The following is a 24,991-nucleotide window of genomic DNA, read 5'->3' as shown; positions in this document are numbered from 1 at the left end:
AGACCCCTTACTTGTAGCACTGAAGCGAAAACTCTGAGCTCAGATAAAATCAAAGTCAACAAGGTTTTTGGGTGTGCGTGCTCTGCGCTCTGGGAGATTGGAGCTAAAACCGTAAGTCCTATAGCAAGAAGTAGCACACTGTGTGTACGAAGACTAAAAGGCCTATGTTTTGATGTATAAACTTTATAAGAAGTGTAAGGTTTAGAGGAAAGAGTTTGTCTGCAAAAATCTGGAAAGATTTAGACATCTCAAACGGTGTGGGTTGAACATTCCGTGGTAAAAGTTTTTTCCAAAATCACAAAACCTAAACTGTGATTGCGAAAAAGCCGAAACAAATATCAAAAATGACAGTTCAGTCACGTAAAGTCCAACTTTCTGTGACCTGTTTAAACTTTAAATTAGATTTCTACTGTGAGGTATGTTTGAGCTGTAGAGCACCAAAGAGAGCTGGGTTTTCTTGCTCGTTTTGTTAACCTCCTATTGTTGTCTATGGGGGGAATTTTTCAGATTTTTCGCCAATTTATCCTATGTCGTCCGATGTACTGCTACTAAAAGTTTTAGCTCACTATTCCCAGTTGAGCTGTATTTTGGTCTGGGTTTTTCCCGAGCTGCAGGAGGAAATGGGAACAGAAGGAAAACGGGGCAAATATAGTATTAAGGGTGTTTCAATGTCAAACCGTGTGTCTAAGCATTAAAACGGCCTTAATGAAGCAAAAATCCAAACTTTTTTTTATGTCATTCTACAGACAAATGTATATATATCCTTCTCTTGAGCTTCCTTTCCTCATCGCCACTTCTTTTGTATCTCAGATTAACCTTTTCAAAAGACATTAAGCGGTCTGATGGCACACTCTTGACCCAGGTTTTACCCTCACTCTGCACACACTGAGGAATTTGAGCGTAAACTGTGGACCCTTACAGAAACATCCCCCCACCCGGTTGGGGTGGGGGTGATCACGAGGCGAGACGGCGGGGGGTAACTAACTTTTAGGTGGTTTAATTTGTTCGATCTCATGCTTTAATCTAGATCTTATGGCACAAGCTCACGGCAGAAATGCAGCAGAGTTTCAGCCTGTGGAGGGCTTTTTCTTTTTTCTTTTTTTCTTTTGACTTTCTGAGGAATGTTCTGGAACCCTCCCCTCCACGTGTCACTAAAAAGGCCTACCACTCTTCAGCTGGTATTGTGTGGTGATTTGCAGCTGTAAATGAAGAAGATTCGAAGAATAAAGACATATTGGAAAAGGCTGGCTAAAATCAGTAGTTTACGGTGCACAGAAGGCAGGCTGGCTACATGCAGAATGAAAAGTTATGGTCCATTCTTTTTGCATGGCTTTTATCTGCTGTCTCCCTTATCTCTCTATCTCTTTTTTTTACAAAAACAAAACAGTAATAAAATAATACAAAGATCAGCATTCAATTTTAATATCCTGTAGAATTGGAAACTCTTGTGTTAAACATAAAATAAATTAAAAAAAAACAACAACATTTATGTCTCCTGGTCAGGAGACATCAGTATTTATGGTTGTGCTCCTCCATCATTACACCCCCCCATCCTTTATCCACCCTGCAGCTGAGCTGGAGACACGTGGCACTTGTGGGGGTGGGGGCAGGAAGAGAGTCCTCACAGCTTCTCTGAGGCACAAATGTTTCTGAGCTAAACTTTTACAATGTGAAGCAATTTTTTCATTTACGCAGCGGTGAGAAAGAAAACACAATGAAAGCTTTTATTCTGCAAACACTTGGAACCAATGAGTTCTTTCATGTGTGTCCCATAGACGAGGCTAGTTTTCTCAAATACGCAACAAGTAACAAACACACAACGTGAATGTATGCAAAAGTATTTCATTTCACAAGAAAAAGCAGCTAAATCTTTGTCTTTCATAAGTGATGAAACCAGAGCTGAAGATTGAGTCAGCACTGCAAAAATCAGAGCAGGCCTTCTGTACACCAGGAGCCTCAAAACGGCCACAGATCAGCTCGTCCCTGAGTCTGTGTCTCTACATGCTTGTGGGAAAGTTTTCAAACTGAACCCAGACCAGCCTGGAGGAGTTAACCGTCCTCCATTCCACCCCCCTGTAATTACAAGAGAGGTGGGGAGGGACGTCCCAGCTCCCAACTTCCTGAGCAAACACAGACGTCCTTATTTGAATATCCCATTCCCATCTTCTGGAAAATTCCCTCCATGGATATATAGGGCTTGCAGAGAGCGTCCCAGTTATGCCACCCACCGGACGCGAGCGAGAAGAGAAGCCCTGAGAATCTGTGCCAGGTGAGGACCGAAAGAACAACTCGCTGTTGTTTTCAGGGAGGAATGTGGGGCTCTGAATGGACTGCTTTGTCTTTGTGCTTTAATGTCCACAGCGGTTCATTTCCCTCTCCTCCCACTCCTTTTTAACCACCTTTAAAACCCTGCTGCTTGTGCTCTTCTTCAGCTGAACTTGTGTATCAAAGCTATGCCTATCAGTTGTGTTTGATGTCAGTTTTGCAAGTGAAGATCAGATCAGCGTTTAGGAAAATCTGTGCTGCTCTGTTACGGCAGTGCTGAGAAAGAGAGAGAGAAAATATGATTCTGATGGGAGCATGCATGAAGACGCAGTTTGACTCCATCAGAAGCTGAAAAATGTTCTCACCTCTTGCCCTGTGCAGATTACTACATACGCTTTTTGTCTTTCAGAATGAAAATCGCAGACATGAAAACATCTCCAGGTATCCAAAAGTGAAATGAATTTAAGCTGTACCATAAATGCATAGCAGACATATTTCCGCAAACAGGATACCAGTGCAGCTGGTTATTTCCAGCCTCGGGATATGAGTTTATGTCTTTGTTTGAACTCCTTCTGATTGAGTTCGACACAGCCCGCAGGCATACAACCTTCTGTGGCTCAGAGACTGCACTGATTGAAAAAAAAGAGAGATTTCTGATCTATGCCACTTCCAAAAAAAGACATTAGAGGGTTTGTTTTTACAGTTATTAACAATTAGAGTTTATCTAAAGGAGTCAGAGGTGTCATATTTCAGGCTCGTCAGCTTCAGTTTCAGCTCTCAGCCGCTGACGTGGCAGCCATCACGGCTGGAGGCTTTCCAGAGCTCCTCTGTGGGCTGAGACAGCGCCGCCCTGCCTCCACGGCTTCTTAACCCTCAACATTTTCTCTTTTGAGAGATAAAAGTTCAATAAACAAGCACAATTCCACAACATAGATGCGGCTGTTCCACCAATTGTCTCAGTCTTTGGTTTTTTCATGGTTAACCCTGCCCGTTTCTTCTTGTTCTCTCCTTGCAGGCTGCTGCAGCTGCATTCGGAGACAGACAGGATGTGGATGACTAACTTTGTCGCTCTTTGTCTACTGGCCTTCACGGCCTCTGCAGAGGAAAAGAAACTGAGCAGCCACGCCAGCACGCTGGCTGAAAAGAGCGCCAACCTGGCCTTCAGGTCCGTTGCACGCTTCAGTATGACGGTGCTGCACGATATCCGTGACTGGGCATGCATGAGTGAAGCTCCTCTCTTATGATTTGATTTCAGCCTCTACCAAACGATGGCAAAGGACAAAGCCACAGATAACATTGTGGTCTCTCCCGTCGTCGTTGCCTCTTCTCTGGGGCTGGTGGCTCTCGGTGGTAAGGCCTCCACCGCCACTCAGGTGAAAACCGTCCTCAGTGCCGACAAGCTCAAGGACGAGCACCTGCACTCCGGCCTGTCGGAGCTCCTCTCCGAGGTAAACCGCATAACGTCTGCACAAGAGGACCAGCTCGTAAAGCCAGGAACCTCGTAACGCGTGTCCCACTTTTTTCGCAGGTGAGCAACGCCAAGACCCGCAACTCCACCTGGAAGATCAACAACCGCCTCTACGGCCCCAGCTCCGTGTCCTTCGCCGATGAGTTTGTGAAGAGCAGCAAGAAGCACTACAACTACGACCACTCCAAGATCAACTTCCGGGACAAGAGGAGCGCGGTGAACTCCATCAATGAGTGGGCGGCCAAGTCCACAGGTGGCAAGCTGCCCGAGATCACCAAGGACGTGGAGAACCCGGACGGAGCCATGATCGTCAACGCCATGTTCTTCAAGCGTGAGTACAGATGAAACTCTGATCTGAAGCCCCGTGGGGAACACATGACTGAGTGTGGTTGCTTTTTTTTTTTAACCCCACAGCTCACTGGGACGAGAGGTTCCACGACAAAATGGTCGACACCCGAGGTTTCCTGGTGAGCCGCTCCTTCACAGTCGGGGTTTCCATGATGCACCGCACAGGTGAGCCTCTCTGGAATCTCGGCTTCAGATCTTATTTTGTCTTCCCGGCTTGTGGCAGCAAGAATGCGTGCAAGATGTTCCGACCTGATGTCTGGTCTCTCCCCCGCAGGTCTTTACGACTTCCTCGACGACACAGATAACAAGCTCTACGTGCTGAACATGCCTCTGGGCCAGAAGCAGGCCTCCATGATTTTCATCATGCCGTATCACCTGGAGCCCCTGGAGCGCCTGGAGAAGCTGCTGACCAGGAAGCAGGTGGACACCTGGCTCAGCAAGATGGAGAACAGAGCCGTGGCCATCTCCCTTCCCAAAATCTCTCTGGAAGTCAGCCACAACCTGCAGGTAAATAATTCAACAAGCACACTGATTATGGAGAATTTACAAATCTGGAAACAGAGAGGGATTCCATCTTTGTTTTGTTTGTTTGTTTCCAGAAACATCTGTCCGAGCTCGGCCTGACTGAAGCTGTGGACAAGTCCAAAGCTGACCTGTCCAACATCTCCGGGAAGAAGGACCTGTATTTGTCCAACGTCTTCCACGCATCGGCCCTGGAGCTGGACGTGGAGGGCAATCCGTTCGACACGAGCATCTTCGGCACGGAGAAGCTGAGGAACCCCAAGCTTTTCTACGTGGACCACCCTTTCATTTTCCTGGTGAAGGACAACAAGACCAACTCCATCCTGTACATCGGCCGGGTGGTCCGACCGAAAGGAGACAAGATGCGCGACGAGCTATAATGTTAAAGAACGGTGTCGGGTTAGCTTTAATATTTGTGAATCCATGGCAGGAAGCTGTGCGTGTGAGTTGGGTGTTTTTTTTATCGGTGTGACTGTTACCTCAAGAGCACATTCCAATAGACAATCTGTGGACTGGATATCTGAGCGCGTACACTAAACTTCGAAGGTAACAATCCACGACAGACATTTGAAATTTTCGAATCCGTGAACCAACGTCAGTCGGCATACATACTTATATTAAGTGTGGTGTGTTTGTTTTTTTTAAATTCAACATCCTGTTTTGCCGCTGTTGGCCCATCCACAACCCGCGTGCGTTTTTCTTGCATTATCTTTAACGTTTAAAGAAAAGGAAAAAAAAAAAAAGATCGTGGCACAAGCTTGTTTTACAGATTCTCCTTCCGTTGACTGTTGCCTCCATTTTGCACTGAACTGTTCCTCGGCTCGAGCTGAGCTTGCAGTGAAAAGGTGGCAAACATCTGGTGCCTAATTTATGCTCACTTTCCAGTCATGATTTGTCATTGTTTAGCTGTAGGTGTTTTTTTTTTGTTTTCTTGGGTTGTTTTTTTTTCACAGAGCAGCTGTTGGGACTGTGTGATTATGCAATAGTATGTGAATTTTTTTTTCTCAATAAAATAAAAGAAAAGAGTCCAGCGTGGTTGTTCTATTTTTGAAAGTCCTTCCTGAATACCACGCCAACACGGCGGCTCGTCTTTTCCAAGTGTCGAACAGAGGAATGTGAGCACGTGTCAACATTCAGAGACAACAAAGTTTCCAGCCGACTGGAGGTCAAACACGCCTTCCAGGCCTGGGCCGCGAAGGTTTAACATGATGGGGATTTTTCGAAGCACTTCTTCCATGAACAACGCGGCCAGGAGGACCTTCGTTGGGCACCCGCAACGAGAGGAAAACTGGAGCGCAGGGTTCTCGTGGTGATCGGGAAACTTTTGTTGCAAGCATCTCAAACACAGCAAATAAAAGGTTGCTGCTGAAACACAAGTCTGATAACAGAGTCGTGTAGCAGCAGTATGTTAGGTTTCTGTTAAACAGTTGAATTATTGGTTGAACATTAAAATGCCACTATGGAATCAACTTAAAGGCCGTAGCTGCAAAATAAAAAAAGCAATAAGAAAATCCTGTTTTATATAGATTAATGCAGTTTTCTTTTCTTTGATAAATGAGACCCTGTAGCAGATTTTCACATACAGAAGTACAGCACCCCCTGGTGGCTGCTAAAATGTTTTAAAAAATGACATGGGAGAGGTCAAGGATACAAATAAATAATTTATTTATATGATGTGCTTACATAAACATTGTACTTTGCATTGCAATGATAACAACAGAAACATACAACATTAATGAAATAAAGTAAAATTCAAACTGCACGTGTTTCTGACAAGCTTTGTTGTTGTTTTTCAGACTCGATCTCGAGCTGTAAGTATTTTGGGTTTTAACGAGTTAGTTTCACTTCCTCCTTTTTCCAAAAAAGTATTAAAGTTTGACTTGTTGTTAAGCAGATGTTTTCACATGCTGAGAACCAATTCATAGGACTTTTAACAGCACATATTTTTCTACCAAAAAGCATCTATTTTTTTATTTTATTTTTTTTACTTTTTGTTGATTCCTTTGACTTAGTTTTCCGAGGCATTCCCTCTCATCAGTTTGTTTAGGATCACTGTAAATAAAGCTTTTGTTTTAAGATGTGAGGTCTGTATTAGGTGCGTTATTGACGATAAACATGTTTCATTCATTCACTGACCACAGCTACGTATAATTATATTGTTAATATAAAAGCTGAAGTCAGGGAAGTGCTGCTGAAAAAGCCTGGTCTGCTTGTATTGGCCCAAGCAAACACAAGCAACCATATTGCACATTACTTTGCACAAATAAATTAGTTTTGAAAGAGGAGTCATGAAGATTTTTATCTGGTAATAAGAAACAGTGCTGCTTCATTCAGAATAACTAAAAGAAATCACTTGTTTGTGATTGTTAGGTCAAATATGCTCAGGACTTCAAGAGATTATTTGAGTCTTACATTAACACATGTAAAAAAAAAAACTAAAGATCCAAGGCCCCATCTGCACTACTTCAGATATATTTATATATATATTTTTGTCCACATAATTCTAACAAGAATGCTGTAATAACCATGACTCACCACTAGGTGGTGAGAACGCCCACATTAAAGACATTGAAATACAGAGAAAGGACAATTTTAGCCTGGTGAAAACAATGCATGCAAGGTGCACGACCAGGTCAGAGGTCATTCAGAGACACCTACACGTTCAGCTCAGCTGCTGCTGTGAAACATGATGTTTAGAGAAAGGCAGTAAATATTAGCGCTCTTGTTTTTTTCTTAAGGATTATTTCCTGCCAACGTCTGACCGTGACCGGTGGAGAAGGTATTCAAGAGTAACTTTGCATTGGTGGGTTATAATTATGCGTATGGTGCAAACGTCTGCAAAATGTGAGCTGGTAAACATGCTGGAACCAAAAAAATATCAACAAACGTGGCATTTCTTTGTCCAACAGCTAAGGGTTTTCGTAAAATTTGAACCAGACATCATGAAAACACAGACATTCGGTCCAAAATGCGTCCTTCCTTGCCACATGAACGCTCTCTTGTGAGCAAAAGCCCACTTGAGGTTTCACCCTCCTGCTGTCCTTCGGCCATTTTGACCCAAGGACAGCAGTAGGGTTGAGTCACCGCAGCCTTGGAGAAAGTTTTAATGGAGCACCAAGACCTTCTCAGCGCTCAAATATTGATTCAGAGGCACTAAAAACTACCAATAAACAAGAAATACAGCATCCTCCAACAATAAAAAGACCATCTGAACAAAGATGTGTGAGAAGAAAGCATAAAGTTCACAACATCGCCCATTTATTCCAAAAAAACTAATCACTGCGTCTCTATGTGCTGATAGCTCTTGAATATCTTTGCTAATCACTACCAGTTGTGAAACAATTGTGTGAAATAATCACTAAGAAATAAAGAAGACTGATAATATTTACTGCTTTTCGCACGGAGATTGGCAAACCGAGCTGGACTTTGATTCACAGTTTGTGTGGAGCGGAAGGATTGCACAGTTCATGTGTCGTAGCTTTTGTTTTGTTTTGTTTTTTTTCTTTTTACAGCGTTTTCAGTTTCCTCTGAGGTATCACCAGCTTCAACACATGAGCAACGTTTAACGCTGGCGGAGTCGTGACACAATGAGGCAGACGAAGAAGAAAACAGCAAAAACGACTTTGTTGTTGTTTTGTCGTCGTTTCTTAAAATCTCTGTGTTTCAAGTTTACACAGACCCAGCAAAACAATAAAAATAAACTAATCTGTTTGCATGTGGACGAGAAGTGTAAATCTTTTTTTTTTTTTTTTTTAAATATCTGCTCTAGTGTGGACAGGGTCGATATGTTTGATATTTAATTGACTCAAAAGAAGAAAAAAAAAAAAGAGAACATCTTAATGGGCTAATTTGTAACTTTCTCCTCTAAGAGAGACAAAAATAAGCAGCACCTGTTTTCTCTTTCAGACAGGTATACGCATCAGCAGCTTTCACCTCCAGCTTTGGGTGGATAATATGGTAGAACAGCAGCTAAGTAACAGCCTCGGCAGTAAGGAGTTAAACTACAAACGGACACCGCGACCTGAATAAAAACATTTCACTATGAAACAGGCGTTCAGTCAGTCTGCGGGCGGGTGAACCTCAGGTTGCCCTGTTGGCCACGCAGTGGCCGCTGAGTTTAGAGAGAGCTGAATGAGTCCATCCTTCATTAAGAAGCGGGTTCATCGTCCCTTCGATTCCGCCAGCAGGCAGGTAGGCAGGTCATGTGACCTCTCTCATTACATTAGCACCGTGTTGTTCTGCTGCGCTGGCTGCAGAAAGATTAGCCAGTCGATGAACAATCCTCTTAAAGGAGTCTGCATTAAGCCACACAGAGAGGCTGGGTGCTGCTCTCAGTCCTCCGTCTGCACCTCCCAGCACTTTTCCCCTGCAGCCTCCTCAGACTGATGCTCCTCCTCGGACGGATTCCCTTTTTCCTCCTGTCGCTCGCTCATTTTTTGTCCACCTGCCTGTTGGCCTTGCGGAAAAGAGTCTTCACCTCATCTGTCACCATCTCCTGCCAGTTGTCCCTGGTTAACAGAAAACACGAAGTTGCATCTTAGACATCATTTTACTTCCAGGCGGAGATGAGATGATGGAAGCGCAACAAAAGCTGCGACAAACACAGCAAAATAAAGATGTTTCATTGGAGGGAGGATGTGCCTGCAAGCCACAATACGAAATGAATGCTGTAAACAAACAAAAAGGGCTTTTTTCAGCCAGATCAAAGATTAATGGGATGATCAGTCAGTGAGAGTCAGAAATCAATGAGAGGAAACTCAGAGGATGCATTTAGGCCACAGGGAAACCGTCTCAACACAACACAACACAACACAACACAACACCGGCCGGCATGCAGGTCTATACCTCCTGAGTCTCGACCGAGAGGGTCAAGCCTTTTTCTCAGCTTTCTTTCTCCTGTAGGCAGCTACGTCCTCTGGCCTGAGCCCGTGATTGTCTTCCCTAAAGTAACAGTTCACATTTAAGTCCTGAAACAAGCAGCAGCTCGCAGCACTTAGACACGAGTAATGCAATGTTCTTTGACATATCGAACGGTACGGGAAAGTTCATTTCTGTTAATTGGGGTCACAGAAAGTTGGACTTTACGTGTCTCAACTGAAACTTTTTTTTTTTACACTTTCTACACAGTTGCACTTTATGTTTTATGATTATTGGAAATTTTACCACAAGATGTTGAACTCGGAGGCTGATCATGTCGTGACCTAACCTTTGAGCTGCCTAAACTTTCCAAAATCCTTGCAAACAAACTCTTCTCATCCCCACAAACTTTAGTTTACTCATCAAAACATAGGGAGTTTTGTCTTTCTCCACCCAGTGTGCAGAGAAGGCACAGAGTTCACACCCACACTCTCACTGACTTCGATTTTTCTCTTAAAAAAAAAAGCTTAGTTACCATGGCAACCCTAATGAATATCTGACAATGGCTTTACCGTGTTTTTATCTTGTTTTTTTACACTTCTTATGCATAAACCGTCAGCATTTTAGTCAGCTTGAAGTATTACAGAACTAAATTTTCCTGAATTGTTGTTGGGCCTTATAGAAAAAAAAGCTGATGATTGTTGGAATTTTGGGTTCTATAGATGTTCTAGTTTAATTTAAAGCCATCTGACAAAACTCCAAAAGTTAAAGTTCCACGAGTGTGGCTGAATGTTTGCTCATTAGTTTCATCAAAGGGATGGGAACGTGCAAAGAGTGTAATGTTTCAGCTCTTACCCTGGTCTTATTTCTGGTGGTTTTGGCAAAGGTTTTGTGAAGTTGGTTTTCCCCACGAGCCAGTACGTCTCCTCGATACCTTTACCCTGCAAGCACAGAGCAAACACTCGGTCCAATCCAGTCTCAAAGCGACAAAGTCAAGGCTTCTGTGAACCGGCAACGTTTCCTCGGGGCTGTTACCTTCAGCTCCGTCTTGCCTCTGACTTCTATCTTGTAGCCGTCGTTAAGAGAGCGGAGGATACTCACAGTGCTATTGTTGACATGGATTCTATAAGCTGAGATGAGAAGAGAGCATTTGAAGACTTCGAGCCAACACAAAAGCGTAGCTCGGCGCATTAAAGTGAAACAGAGCTGTAGTGTGTAAAGGGGGAACTCACGCAGCCCAGTGGATTCCATACGAGAGGCAGTGTTAACGGTGTCCCCAAAAAGGCAGTACCGAGGCATGGTCAGACCTACAACCCCAGCGACACAGGGCCCTGGACAGACACAGCGAACGACAGCTGATGACTGGTGTGAAGGAATGCGTGGTGCTCATTTGTGTAGGCTTTTAAACTCAAACTCTGTTCCTCAGGGGCCGCTCTCCTGCATGTTTTAGATGTGTTCTTGCTTTAAAACACCTGGTTTAAATGGATGACTTGGTGCCATGCTCCTGGAGAACTTGATGATTTGGTGAGGAGGTAATTAAACCAATTGAATCAAGTGTGTTGGAGCAGAAAAACCTAAAACACCCCTGCTTTAAAGCAATCATTCAGGTCTTTGAAAGTGGGGTTCTGTGGAAAGGTTGTGAACATTCAACACCTTACCTGTTGTGGATTGATCTTGGAACGACTTCAGTTTGGGGAAACAGAGTTTAACTCTGACTGGATTGATGAGCTAATGGCTAGTCTGAGTGGTACTAAGACCAAAGTGGATTGCTGGTGTTTTGAAACAACTTTAATCTCAACAATTTTCTAACTGCTCATGGGAACGCTACTTTAAAACCTTGACGTCGTTGCAAAGTTTTCCTTACATTTCCCATTGCCTGCCATCAAAAGGTGAAAAGCAGGCAATAATGTTTTTACGTTTTGTCTGTGTGTGTGTGCATTTGAGCACTTGTCTGTTGTGTTAGCAAAATATCCCATGAACCACTGACACATTTTATTGAAACTCCTAGAAAGTAATCTATGGATGTACCTTCAGAACTGAATAACCTTTGGTCATCCCCAATCAAGACACCTACCACACTTAACCAACTAAAGCCAACACACAACACCTCAGCCAGTTTTACAAATACTGAGCAGTGGTTTGATGTGGTCGTAGCTGAGAGTCATCTGTGACACATACTCTGCGTTAGGTTGCTTGCAATGTGTTTATTTCAAGGTCTGTTTGCTGCCTTTTAAACAAAGCATGATAGGCAGCGGGTGACATGCATTCCTTCATGAAATGTTAGGCTTTTAATTCATTTTTTCCACTACAAATAGCAGCAGCAGCAACAACTACAGCTGTAGCACTTTTGATGTAACCTGGGGCACTTCCAGCAGTAATATCATGTTTCTGCCAGAATAATCGTTCAATGATGTGAAACTGATGGGACAATTTTTATACTATATTTTTGTTTGACCTTTATTTTGGCGGGGAAAAAGTTTGACAACCACTTCTCAGTTACAAACATGAACCATGAAGGGTTATAAAACATTTTGCATTTCTGAATGTGGAGCTGTTTCAAGATGGCAGCAAACCACTTTGGTCTTATTCACACTTGGGCTAGCTGTCCATCATCCAGTCAAAATTCAATTCTGTTTCTCCAAATTGAGGTCATTCAAAGAGCCATCTACAACAGGTATGATGTTAATTGTTCATAACCTTCCTCTAGAAAATATTTTTCAAAACATCAGCACTATTTCTTTCATTGCTGCCCTTCATACACTCCACTGCTTGTGCCAAAGATGTACCCAAGTATTTTAGGTAAGACTAACTTAACAAGTTCAGCACAAAACTAGGATTTGACTAGTTGTGTTCATCAGGAAGAGTCTGTGGTAAGGATAACTGAGAGTCTAATTATCGTTTATTTAAACTGTTTTTTAAAGAGAACAGCAAGAGGAAAAAAACCCTCTTTACAGTCAGAGATCCCGCTCACCCCTTCCAAAGATGGTTTAACGTCTGAACAGGTATTCTTACACTGAATTGAGAACAACCAGAATGTGCAGCTGCTTCCTTCCACTGGGGTCACCTGCTGGAGCATAGACAAGGTTTGACCAAAGGGATCACCTTGACCTTTGACCCGGTGACCATCCCCAGCATTTAATCAATCGTCTTTTGGGACAATCCCAAGATTTCCTGAAACTTTCATCAAAATCTGTTCACTATTTTTAAAGTAATCTTGCTAACCACCACCACAGAAAAAACAACCTCCTTAGTGGAGGTAATAAGGGCTCAGAAAAGCTCCTAAACTCTGAGTAACAAACAGTTATCGCTGTTTTTGCTTTGCACTCCTATAGTCAAATACTTATAAAGCGACAAAACGTAATGTTTTTTTTTTCTCCACAATCTGTTTCATATCTGTAATTCTGAACCCCCACCCTCAGCTTCAGTTCGCCGGCTGTAAAACACGGGTTGGATAACGAACCCAGGATGGTTCGGACTCGTGCTTCCATGCCGGCCCACCTGAGTGAATTCCTATCCGTATCCTGACGGGCACCTCCGGCATGTGCCGCATGTGGAAGGAGCCCACTGAGCTGAGGATGTTCAGCGACATGTTGGCGATCTCCGCTGCATGTTTGTTGCCGTTTCTCTTAGGGAGGCCAGATGCCACCATGTAAGCGTCACCGATCGTCTCCACCTGAAAGAAGTCAGCATGTTTGTTCAGTCCTGGGCGTACAAGTGGGTGTGCCTGAGCAGCTTTGCGTATGCGCTTTAGAGAAAGGCTGTTAGACAACATGACTCACAAATATAACAGCCTGAAGTTGTAATTACTGATCAAACACAGAAGAGATGCTTTAAGGACTTCCAAAAAGATGGGGGTTTGTTTTTGCTAATATTTGTGTATTTCTGACCTTGTAGACATCATGGTTACTGAGCACAGCGTCAAACAGCGTGTAGAGGTCGTTGAGCAGGTCCACCACTTCGATGGGATCACTCAGCGAGGAGATGGTGGTGAATCCCACAATGTCACTGAAGTAGATCGTCACCTGATCAAAATACTCTGGTTCCACTGTGGCTCCGGTCTTTAGGGCCTCGGCAACAGAACTGGACGGCAAATAAAGAATTGTTGCAATAAACCTTAAACAGCAAGCTGCAGTTCCGGTGTGTTTTTTCCGTGTTGACTCACGGCGGAAGCATTTCAGAAAGCAGCTTTTCTGTTCTCTGCTTTTCCACCTCCAGCTCCTCTGTTCTCTCCCGGATCAGATCTTCCAGGTTTGAGCTGTACTGCTCCAGCATCCTCAGCATGGAGTCGATAATATTGGTCTTCTTACCCTTGTTGATTATCTTGAACTGTTAGAGAGACAATCAAATGCTTTTAATCAGACATATTTGATCGGTTTATCTGATTGGGAAGGCAGCAGCCGAAGCGTGTGTACGGTAATGTACCCGGTCAAAGATCTCCTCAAAGGCCGGTCTGCGGTCAGGCAGCTCGCTCCAGCACTGCTTCATTAACTGGATGCATTCCAGCGGAGCCTGATCGGGGGCCACCGTGGGCCGGCACATCGGGGGAGGCTTTTTCACCTTACGGATGATTTCTGAGAGCAGAATGAAGAAGAAGGGACAAAATAAACCCATTTCAAACTACACTATGCACCAATATTCTGTCAGAACCCTTTTTAAAAGTCTGCGCAAAATGAAAAAAAGCAAAATCTGAAATGAATGATTCCCCAGTTAGGCTGGGGTCATGTTGACAAGACTGCGGACACGGCACACGGACGCGTTAACAAAACGTTCAAAATTGTTACATCAAAAATCAGAGATTTTGCTTTGCTTGGCTATAGAGTCATTCATTCATTTGCCACAATCTTATCCTGTTTTTTATCCGCTGTGACTGGTAACAGGTTGATCACCTGACTCAAAGTTTAGAAATCGTGTGTTCATTCCCATGAGGTGCAAATCCTCACATTCAGCGAAAAAAAAGAAGACATTCCAACAAAAACCAAAGTGATGCAAATATCTCTCTCGTCTTATTGAAGTATTTGCATCAGTTTACAAGCTTTACAAGAGTTGGGTTGCCTTTTCCTCTGTGATGAATACACACCTTCAGGTGGTAAACCCAACATGCAGTACGGTGGTCCTCTCACCACCACCTCCTGAAGGATGATAGCAAAACTATAAACGTCTCCCTTGTATGTTCCTTTACGGTGATTTGGCAGGTCCCTCAGGAACTCGGGAGCCGTCCAGAAAAGATCTGAGAAAAAAAAAGGTGGATTATCTTGTTACTGTAATAATCTGTTTCAGTAGTGATTCACTATTAAGTTAAACTAATAACCAATCGGCAGATTTTTTGAAACTGCTTGGACTGAAAACCCGGAAACACATTCAAATGTCGGTGAGTTGCTTTGAGTCACTTTTTAAAAAATATATTTTCGAAGACAAAGGCACCTTCTGGCGGGGGCTCCTCGAAGGGAGCTTTCTGAGTCTCCAGCAGCTCATTGAAGCCGTGGTCTGTAATCTTGAGAACAAAGCGCCCGTCCACCACACAGTTTCGAGATTTAAGTCTGCCGTGGGGGAACTCCCTGTGGTGAAGGTATTTCATCCCCTGAAAACACGTTTAAAAGCCGCTTTGTTTATTTTGCGACGACGATCAGAGACGAATAAAAAGGGTGAAATGATGTGCCAGGTTCTAAAGGATTGTTTTTCTCATCACGGAAAGCACACCATTAGGGTTTACCTTGATGAGATCAAGTAAAAGTGAGGACTTGAACATCCAGTCTAATTTAACGTCCTCGTTCCTGAGCAGGTCCTGCAGGCTGCCCCGGGAGCAGTGCTCTGTCACCACCGCAAACATGGAGCACTCCAAGAAAAAGCCCAGGAAGGGGTTGACGTTCTCATTTCTGAGATCCTTCATCTAAAAGGAGGAGGAAAAACCCAGGTAAGACGGCCATTGTTATCGACTCCTGTCAGACGAACGCAGGCGCAATGACACGGTGGTCGACCTTTGTAAAAATCCTGGTGGTGCTTTGCTTCACCTCCTTGAACTGGCCCTCCTCAAACTTCTTCAGCCAAACCCAGTCACCCTGAGACGTGGAGACAGGCATATTGTGAGGATACAGATGTGCAAATCCTAAACTAGTACCTTAACAAAGCATTTGAATTAGCATTGACTTCTAAAGTTAGGGTCATGAACTATTATTGTAAAGTCTAACAAACTGAAACTGCAAATCCATTAGTGCCTCTGGCCATGTGAACCACCATCACAGAGAGATAAAAAGATAAGCCAGATGACTCTGAGGCCCCATCTGTAATGCTAAGTTATTAAACCAGTTTTCTGAAATGGTGCTGTTTTAAGGAAGTAAAATGAGAAATTTAAACAACTGAATTTCATCCAACCATGACCGATTTAAAGGTCTGTAACAAGTTGGGCGTTGTCAACAAAAATTATCTAATGTGTTTCAGTTGTAAATGATTAATCAATAAAAAGCCTACATTTGTTTAATTTAGCCTACATATTAAAAATAATCTATAGTTCTATTTGCTCAATAACTCTGATTTTCCTATCAATTGCATCTCTTAGTTTAGCTTATCTGCCTTGTGTTTTCCTGATGTGCTGTAAGAAAATACCCACACTGCCTCTTTATGTATCAGATTCTCTAGCATACGATCTCCAGCAACTCCCGTTTGCCACAGATTTATTTGTCAAGTCAAAAACAATTCGTCAGTATGGACTTAGCAAGTTTGAAACAACCCATATACCTCATATACTCCCAGAAGTTGACCCATTGGACCGGTGAAAATGAAGGGTTTTTTTTTTTTAGCTGCCTTTTTTCAGCTGTGAGTAAACTTTAATTCACTGTAAGTCCCCAAATCATTTTCTTTAAGCAAAATATGAAACAGGCACTGCTCCTAAATCATACACAGCAGCTGAGATTAGTTCTTGTTCAGATGCTTTCTCTGCTTTTACACAAGTCATTGTTTCGCTGACACTTGCTGTGCGATATTAACCTGCTCTAACAAATATGAAGAGTGTTTTCACTTAAAAATGCCCATCCCAACTGTTAACTCACACACAAAAAAAAGCTTTTTCATTGTTTTTCACCTCCTCCCTGAACTGACAGTGGTACCGACCTCATACACGGCAACGTTTGAATTCTCGTACGTTGCTGTCTGCACGCTGTTGACAGAATGGGAGTGGTCCGCAGATTTGTCATCCAGAATGCTCCTGGACCCGCTCAGGTCCTCTAAAGTGATTTTCTGGGAGAGGCAGAACAATACAAGAGATTTTATTGAAAACGAGAAGCAACGTTTCATTTGTGAACCACAATTTCGATGCAGCAGAATCTTTAATTTGTAATGTTTAACGAATACAAGTTCAAAAATAATGCTTTCGTAACAGATAGTTCATGCCAACTGTAGTATGAACTGGACCTATATCTTAATAACAAGTAATATCTAGATAATAATAGTACAAATAGCTGTAATAAGGCATTTACTGATTTTAGCAAGAACTCATTCTGTGAACACTCATTAGCTTAAGGTGAAGGTTATGTTGGTAAGTGGCTGCAGCTCGCCTTTTTGCTGAGCTGAAGGTTGATAAAGGTGAGATCCTCTAAAGTCAGAAGGATCCGATTGGGCCCTTTGATCAGCTGGATCTGTTGAAGTCTCCTCCTGTCAGCGAGACACAGAAAAAGTAAGGAAAGCAGGTCAAGCAGTGAGAACAGGTATAGGTTGACCAATTTATTAGGCCGACCAATTTCTTCGGCTGATAATTGCAATATTTCAGAAATCATCAATCTGCCTGTGCGTACTTAACAGGTTACCAAGTAGAGAGATGAAGATGAAGCAGCCTACAATTTATTCTTTTTAAAGAATGCACTTTCTGTTATGTGTTGTTAAATAATAACAGCTTAATTAGGTCATGCAGTTATGTCATATTTTTGGTAAATGAGAACTAAACATTGGTCAGAAATAATAAAAAGGTGTTGTACATCAGTCATGATTTCTAAAGATAGAAATAAAAAGATAAAACCTTATGGTCGAACCCAAAAACAAGATAACCACCATCTTTGAAGGCTGTACCTGATGTAAAAACTTATGATGAGCCCTCCAACACCCAGACTGAGAATGACAGCCAAAACTATGATGATGTATGTCACCTCCACACCTGAGGATAAGAACATTGAGAATGAGAAAAATGAAAGGTAGGACCTTAAATAAAAAAAAAAAAAACACATTCAAATTAAAGCCCAATAGCCTCCTACCTCCTGTGCAGATGGCATTCTCATCAAACCAACAGCGGGAGTCAGCCGTTGGAGGGGATCCCCCTGGAAAATGAATGGACCTCCCTGCAAAACGAAGCATGCCCGACTTCAGGTCCACTACATAGGCCGGATAAAGCCGACTTCCCTTGCTGTCGGAGTCCAGGATGACGTAGCTGGTCTTCACTTCCCCACTTGTGTCCACCTGGACCTTCTGGTTGAAGCCGTCGAAGGTTGTGTTCTTTGTGGAGGAGGCCAGGTTGGAGCCCGACAGCTGCAGTCCTGCTTTCCTGCCGTTGTGGATTGCCTTGGCCAGCAGGTATATGCTGTTGTAGATGGTCCCAAACAGCGGGTTAACCTGCAGGTCACAGTGCAACTCTTACCAGGGGTACAAAACGGAACATCAATGGTCATCAGTAGACCACGTTCCGGATCGGACTATTTTTTTAAATACCTTATGTATTTGGAAAACGTTTGCGCTCTGTGAGTGTAGGGTTGGGTGCTCGCTTTGTTTGCCTGTTCACAAGATTCCTTAAAAACTAATAAATAGATTTTGATGTAGCTTTCAATGGTTTCTACCCCAACATTTCCTGAACGTTTCATCAAAATCCGTTCAATAGTTTTTTAAGTAATCTTGCAAACAGACAAACAAATTAACCAACACTTGCGAAAACACAACCCCCTTGGCGGAGATTTCTGTCTGAGGGCAATAAATTTTAAAAATAATTAGAAATAAAGGTAAAGTGAGTTGAGAACCAAAGATTATAGCAAACAGCATTTATTTTAAGGTCAGATAATAAGTTGGAATGTGGGCTCGGATTACTGCATAGGAGAATAGATGAACGGATATGCAATGGGAAGTATGTGGGATTATATGGTGACGCCTGTAGGACATGTGGGCACAAAAGCATAAAGTGAAGACAACACAAAGTGATGTGGAGCCAAAACAGGTGCTACCAAAGGGACTAAAGTGTTCTTTATAAGGCGGGTGCTACTATAACTGAATTTTTACACTTCTCTTGCTGCGTCTAATTCAATTCAGTCACTGGAGCACCGTTACCAAAAGCAAACAGTTCCAGTTCAAATCCAATTCACCACTCAGTCCAGTAGTCAGACTCGGATTATTTTATGCTATATTTTGATATACTGTTATCTATTAAATTGCATAATATCAGTTATCGTTACTGCAAAAGCATGTTTTCCCCTTTTGGATTCGGAAAACATTCAGTTAAATCCATTATTAGTTGTGCATGTTGGTACTATAGCTGGCCCTGAAGTCTTTCATTAAGAAATTCATTCTTCCCCCAAAAAGAAACTCAATGATCTTCAATTTGCATTCTTTGCAGAATTTGTCTAAATCCAGCTTAGTGGTTCGTTTACCAAATCCCCAACTGTAGCTGAGTACAGTTTGGTCTAATAGTATGAGCTACCACCCTATTTCCTTCAGAACAAATACAGATTACCTCTGTTTGTCTATCTCACATAAGATTAGGTGGAAAAACTGTTGTTTCTCTGCACCAAAGCATAAACGCATTGCTGCTCAGTTTGAACAAGAATCAAACTGCTTCCTGAACCAGTAAACCAGACACGGGAGAAAAGGAGGGAACATTAAAAAAAACGGACAAAATTAAGATTCTGTTTCCAGAGTATTCCTCGTTGTATAAAAAACAAAAAGACCAAACCAAGCCAAATAAGAAATGGATTTCTGAATGCCATCAGAAAGGACGGCTGCGACAGACAACAAGCGGGACTGTCAGGATTTGGGTTTTGTTTTTGGTTATTTTTTGAGGTTTCTTTGGTGTTTGGGGTTATAGTATTCATGTTTTGTCTTTGGATTGTTCCTGCTTCTTGTGCTCCTGTCATTATTCACTTCTCCTCTGTTTATCGCTTGTCTTCTTGCCACGCCCATCTCCACCTGCTCCTAGTTTGTAATCACTCACCTGTGCCCACTTCCCCTAATTACCCTCTGCTTTAAAACCTGGTCATTTCCTCCATTGTCGCTTTCACACGCCGTCTAGGTCTCACATAGGGCGCGAGAAGCACTCCCCACCTGCTCTGCCTGCACCGGCAGCGTCACCTCCCCGCTCCTCTGGGCAGCGGCGAACGCCTCGCTGAAGGACTGCGGCTCCGAGGCCACGGTGATGGTAAGCACGGCATCGTAGGCCTCCCTCAGGACGCTGTCGTTTTGCAGGGGGGAGTAGGAGACGTTGGTGTAGGGCGCGCTGTACTGCAGCGTGTCGTAGCTCACGAACACGTACCTCCCAGAGGTCATGCCCATCTTGTGGGCTTTTGTGAGAAAAGTGGCCTGCGGTTCGCCTCCAAACAGGACGGAGTGCATGCACATTATGATCACTGAAAAAGACAAAATAAAAAAAATGCTGATGATTTGCAGCAGGTGCTGCGCTCCCTTATTAGGATTCACAATCTATAGAGCAGGGGTGGCCAATCCTGTTCCTCGAGGGCCACCATCCTGCATGTTTTACTTGTTTCTCTGCTCCAGCACACCTGATTTGAATCAATGGATGATTAACAGGCTTCTGCAGAACATGAAGAGGTGATTTAAGCATCGGATCAGGTGTGTCAGTCGCTTCATTCAATACAGAGACTTCTTTGTGAGCTTTGCACTCTAAATGAATATTTTGCACATTTTGAAGTGGGGTTCAGTGGAAAGCTTGTGAACAATTAACATCTTGCCTGTTGTAGACAGCTTTTTGAAGGATCTAAGTTTAAGGAAATGGAGTCTAAGCTATGCTTGCTGATCCAAATCAGCCTCTTCATCTCCATTATTGGTTGCTGCCTACTGCTCGTAGATATATGGTGATTAAATGTAACAGGGAAAGGTACAAATGGTCATTTATCCCCGTTAGTGTCGACCTTGTTAATAATTTGAGATAAACTCAGACAAACTGTGGTGGTATATGATTGTACCATGTGTTATATGGATGTTGTGGTGTATTACTATTGAAATGTTTGGAGGTTTTTTCGTATAATGTATTTATCTGCTGTCTGCAAAGCAAATTGCCCCTCGGGGACAATAAAGTTTTATCTAATCTAGTTCTTTTCATTTAATTAATTCTGACCAAATTTGTCAGCTAATGGCTAATGTGAAATAGGTCAAGACCAAAAAAAGATTACTGCTCTCTTCAAACAACTCCAGTCTTAAAAAAAAAAAATCCTAGCTGCGCGTTTTACAAACCTCTACATTTCCAGTAATTTCACATTACAATTTTCCAGCGCTGAAGCTCATATCTGCTGCCACTAGGGTGTGTGCTTGCAAATAACCTTATAAATCGATGCATAATGTGACATTAGCCGCAGTGTAAGGGTGTAGAAAAAAAGCTTTCACATGGACTGCTGTGAAAGTTTTCGATTGGTGTTGTTGGAAAAGCTAGCTGAATACGTGGGATTTTATTTGATCCCTTGGACGAAATGTCCTGACTCTTCAGACTCTTCCTTTAAGGTGCTGACCACGTAAGGGCTCAGTACTTGACGCTGGGTTCAAGTCCACTTTTGTTGAATGTTACTCCTGCAAATCCTTGAAGAAATAACTTGCTACTTTTTTTTACATCTTCCTCTTATTTCCAATCAGCTCTCAGAAGCTCGTCTTTTTCCTTTAGCTTCAGAGATAAATATATGAGGAATGGGGGGAAAAAAGCTTTCCTGATAGGTGGGCTGGAGGGACACTCTGGTGGAGCAGGCGTGGATGCTTGATGGTTTGACGTTGGGACCTCCCCCCCCTCCACTGACCTCTCACGGGTCCTGCGTTTTGGATCTTCCTCAGCGTGCTCTCCACCTCGGTTTCATTCAGCCCCATGGCGGTGACGAGGGGGACGGGGAGGCCCTTCCTCCTCAGGGCCCCGGCCACTCTCCCGGCCGTGTCGATCCAGATGTCTTCGTTGGACGAGACGACCGCCGAGCTCGCCCACCTGTAGTGCTTGAACATGGTGAAGAGCACGTCGACGGGAAACGGCGACGTCCGGGCGAACGTCGGGTACCCGACGGTCCGGTCCAGCTCGTAGCTGACGCAGCTGTAGGAGAACAGCGCCTTGTCCCAGTTCTTCGCCAGCAGGGAAGCGGCGATGCAGTATCCTGGGTTGGCCGAGCCAATGAACGCGTTTGCTGACTTGTCATTAAAAATGAAAGCCGTGAGGGCTTTGGAGGTCTCGCAGGGCTCCTGGAGGATGATGAAGTCCATCGTCAGACCCAGGTCCAGACTGGGGTCCCTATTTATCCTGCTCACAGCGAGCCTGGCCGCCACAGTAGGAAGGGCCTTGTAGTAAAACGGGTCGCAGCTCCAGGGCCCCAGGACGCCCACTTTGAATATTAGACAGTGGACGCAGCAGGGAAAGGTGAGCACGCCCAGAAAAACCCATAACAGGAAGTTACAGAAGGGCAGCGTCTGCAAGCTCTGCCTGCTTTTTATTCCAGGCACACACGAATGGTTGGACTTCCAACCATTGGTACAAATATGTTGCATTGTCCTTCCAGCGTCTCCGAGGCAGTGAACACGTTTATTCACTGTTATTTAGCTTGCATGGACACCACTAACACCTGCGAAAGAAGCAAAAAAATCTAAATTATCACATATTACTGTATCATTTCCAGATCTCATGTTATTTATCTGATATATTATCCTCTGTTCTGTCCATTTATCATGTATTTGGTTTATTATTATACCACTTATCAGATAACACTATCATTCTTTTGATGGGTCATATCATTTATCTTATTTATTATAATATCTTTTATCATACATTGTTGTACGATTTATTAAATACCATAATTATGCTCATATATACCATATCATTTGTCATTTAATACCATATTTACCAGACATGGAATCAATTTCACTTTCCTTCATTGTTTTATGTCATTTATTAAATTTATCAGTTTAATTTATTATCAGAAATCATATAATTTATCTCATAAATCGTTGTATCTTTGATCAGATTTATTACTGGATATTTTATCTCTTCTGTCAGACTTGTCATTATATGATTTATCTCAAATATCCTGAGTCATGAAAATAAGAAGGACACCTACCATGTCTTTGTTTGACACCAGGACAGCTCCAGGATCCAATGAGACAACCAGTTTTTTTTTTTTGTTTTTTTTCAGTCTTCACAGAGATTTGTCAGCTGGCCATCCCCCGAACCTCACCTGTCCACCTCGGTGTGGCTCTGCTGAAAACGCAGCCCGTTCATGGTGCTCGGATTATGGGCTGTAAGTGACAGGCGGGCGCACCCTGGAGAGCTATTTACGCTTTCCAGTCGGCGTCCCTGAAGGCTCCCGTTGGTGTCCGCAAACAGGTGGGGATCACAAGCAACATGTCTCAGGAGAGACCAACATATAAAAAAAAATCAATTTGTACGCGAGAAGACAAACGATGTCACATATTCCAACTATGGCGAAAAGGGTAAAAAAAAATATCCAGAATGACTGATCAACCCTGGATCCTCATTTTAATTTAAAATAATAATGAGAATAAAAAAATAATCAGAAAACTCGTGCGTTACGAGTTTTGGGAGGCGGGTGTCAGCCACAGGCCCATTCAGGCAAATCCTCCCAAAGTGACCCGGGGGCCCAAACGTAGGTGTCAGTCACTAATCCATTCTCACTGAAGCGCCATGTAAGAGGATTGACAGCAGTCTACGCTCAAAGCTTTTGTTCTCTCGCACGCCGTTCGCCCCCTGGCAGGTGAACGGCGTAGGTTTTGTCCTTGTCGAAATATGATTGCGATTTGTTCAGAAATGCTGTCACAGCGGGGCCTTCTCGGTGTACACGGAGTTGCCGAACATTTTCTGACGCTCTTGCCATGGAGACACACCTCGGCCACACTGCACCCTGATTTAATTGGCCCACAGAACACACACACACACAGATTAAATGAATTTGATTCCTGCAGGAGAAGAAGTAATTAGAGATAACAAAGGGGCGTCCCCGTTCGTCCCACGAGCTTTGCTGCATTTCACATGCGTCAGTCTTTCAGGATCTTCCGAGCTCGCTCCGGCCTGAGCGAAGCCAATCCAGTTTTATCACCACATCAACAAACTGTTGATTCGGGTACCAAATGGTTGATGGTGCCCTAGGAAGAAGTGGGATCGCGCAGTGAAAATACCGTGATAGAATAAAAGCTAAGCTAATCAGAAAGTAATAATGAAGGGTGATTGAGAACATTAAGTCACAGCTGTGCAACCAAAACCAAAAAGAAAACCCTTCCAACTCCCACCGGAACGCTCTCTAAGGATAAAGCAGTGAATAAAACACTGGAGCTATTTTTTTTTGTTTTGTTTTGTTTTGTTTTGTTTTGCAGAATGGGCCAGGTTTTTTCGTGTGCACACGGGAAAGCGAATCCACCTTCGCTGACCCATATCCCACCCTAAGCTGAAGAGCCTCTTAAACGTAACACTCTGACAACAATGTCCCGCGGTCCAGGAATAGAGGACAGAAATGATGACACAGCTCAATGTCCACACGGCGAGCAGGGAGCGCAGTGCTGCCCTGGGCGGCACGTCTGGCACGTCGCGCGGATCGGCCCGTCAGCTCGAGGCGCCGGCAGGCCTCGGAGCAAGGCGTGCCGTCTGCCTTCAGAATAAGACGACCTCGTGACGGGTTCGTGCTCTTCGGCCCAGACCTCGGAAATTAGGTTTTGCAGGATCTCAAGACCTCTGTTAGCGCTCAGAGAACATGCTGAGGATGACGCTCAGCTACTACCACGACAAAACTGGAGCCCGACGCGTGTAAAATCCCCTCAGGTACAGCCGCCTTAGTGTTAGCGAAAGCTGATCAGCTGTGGCGGCCATCTTGAATTGGGCTGACTCCAATTAATTAATTATTATTATATTATTGCTTTCCTGGAGGTCCGTTTCAATCAAGTCCGGTGGTTTATGAGATATTTTACTGACACATATATATATATATATATATATATATATATATATTGTGCTTGGAATAAATGTAGGGGATGATTCTCAGCTACTACCACACCAAACTTTAGCTCAATATCTGTGAGCTTGACTGAGCTATAGCCGTATTTGTGGTTTTTAAGTTCAATTGGCTGTGACGGCCATCTTGAATTGGGTTGTCTCCTAAAGTTTATCAGCTGAAGATGTCCACCCAGTAATTGTTTCCAGAAAGTTTCATAAAAATTTGTCCAGTGGTTCATGAGGTATTTTGCTAACAGACGGACAGAGTTGACTCCAAATAGTTATTTGGCAACATCTTAAGCAAAGGTCTTGAACAATCTGTCTGTGCTCAAATTATATGTTAGGGATCAGTCTCAGCTGCTACCACGTAA

At 43.4% G+C, this 24,991-nt stretch overlaps 2 protein-coding genes across 5 annotated transcripts; one reads left to right on the top strand and one right to left on the bottom strand.

The window, feature by feature from the left end:
* The first annotated feature begins 2,113 nt into the window (after window positions 1-2,113).
* serpinh1b (serpin peptidase inhibitor, clade H (heat shock protein 47), member 1b) lies at window positions 2,114-5,621 on the top strand. Of its 4 annotated transcripts, XM_017419991.3 has the most exons (8): window positions 2,149-2,269; window positions 2,675-2,706; window positions 3,281-3,430; window positions 3,521-3,713; window positions 3,794-4,064; window positions 4,148-4,246; window positions 4,356-4,588; window positions 4,681-5,621. In XM_017419991.3, exons 3-8 carry the CDS (start codon window positions 3,312-3,314, stop codon window positions 4,981-4,983), a joined length of 1,218 nt encoding a protein of 405 aa, XP_017275480.1. In that variant the 5' UTR covers window positions 2,149-2,269; window positions 2,675-2,706; window positions 3,281-3,311; the 3' UTR covers window positions 4,984-5,621. The 4 variants fall into 4 exon arrangements, with proteins under 4 accessions (XP_017275481.1, XP_017275480.1, XP_017275479.1 ...); XM_017419992.3 differs by lacking the exon at window positions 2,675-2,706 and having other exon boundaries at window positions 2,114-2,269; XM_017419990.3 differs by lacking the exon at window positions 2,149-2,269 and having other exon boundaries at window positions 2,276-2,706.
* A 2,587-nt stretch (window positions 5,622-8,208) lies between these two features.
* On the bottom strand, window positions 8,209-23,441 carry gucy2f (guanylate cyclase 2F, retinal). The gene is made up of 19 exons (XM_017419979.3): window positions 22,738-23,441; window positions 21,442-22,245; window positions 19,745-20,046; window positions 17,698-18,052; window positions 17,516-17,600; window positions 17,008-17,104; window positions 16,565-16,690; window positions 15,436-15,516; window positions 15,171-15,347; window positions 14,882-15,038; window positions 14,538-14,687; window positions 13,883-14,031; window positions 13,623-13,786; window positions 13,348-13,540; window positions 12,959-13,133; window positions 10,693-10,791; window positions 10,496-10,590; window positions 10,316-10,401; window positions 8,209-9,111 (listed from the first exon to the last, which is right to left on the bottom strand). Exons 2-19 carry the CDS (start codon window positions 22,169-22,171, stop codon window positions 9,033-9,035), a joined length of 3,300 nt encoding a protein of 1,099 aa, XP_017275468.1. The 5' UTR covers window positions 22,172-22,245; window positions 22,738-23,441; the 3' UTR covers window positions 8,209-9,032.
* Between the last annotated feature and the right edge of the window lie 1,550 nt (window positions 23,442-24,991).

The sequence above is a fragment of the Kryptolebias marmoratus genome, linkage group LG2 (genome assembly GCF_001649575.2).
Source record: "Kryptolebias marmoratus isolate JLee-2015 linkage group LG2, ASM164957v2, whole genome shotgun sequence".
NCBI classification, from domain to species: domain Eukaryota; kingdom Metazoa; phylum Chordata; class Actinopteri; order Cyprinodontiformes; family Rivulidae; genus Kryptolebias; species Kryptolebias marmoratus.
This window is presented reverse-complemented; position numbering and strand designations above follow the sequence as displayed.

What these genes read in the sequence shown, in the direction of transcription:
- gucy2f (XM_017419979.3), bottom strand. Translation starts at nt 22,171, where the DNA reads ATGCAACATATTTGTACCAATGGTTGGAAGTCCAACCATTCGTGTGTG. An exon ending in GTTGGGTTTACCACCTGAAG is followed by an intron (nt 14,032 to 14,537) that starts GTGTGTATTCAT and finishes TTCTGCTCTCAG; the next exon opens with AAATCATCCGTAAGGTGAAA. An exon ending in GAGGCAAGACGGAGCTGAAG is followed by an intron (nt 10,402 to 10,495) that starts GTAACAGCCCCG and finishes CTGTGCTTGCAG; the next exon opens with GGTAAAGGTATCGAGGAGAC.
- serpinh1b (XM_017419990.3), top strand. Translation starts at nt 2,621, where the DNA reads ATGTTCTCACCTCTTGCCCTGTGCAGATTACTACATACGCTTTTTGTC. An exon ending in AGCGCCAACCTGGCCTTCAG is followed by an intron (nt 3,431 to 3,520) that starts GTCCGTTGCACG and finishes ATTTGATTTCAG; the next exon opens with CCTCTACCAAACGATGGCAA. An exon ending in TTCCATGATGCACCGCACAG is followed by an intron (nt 4,247 to 4,355) that starts GTGAGCCTCTCT and finishes TCTCCCCCGCAG; the next exon opens with GTCTTTACGACTTCCTCGAC.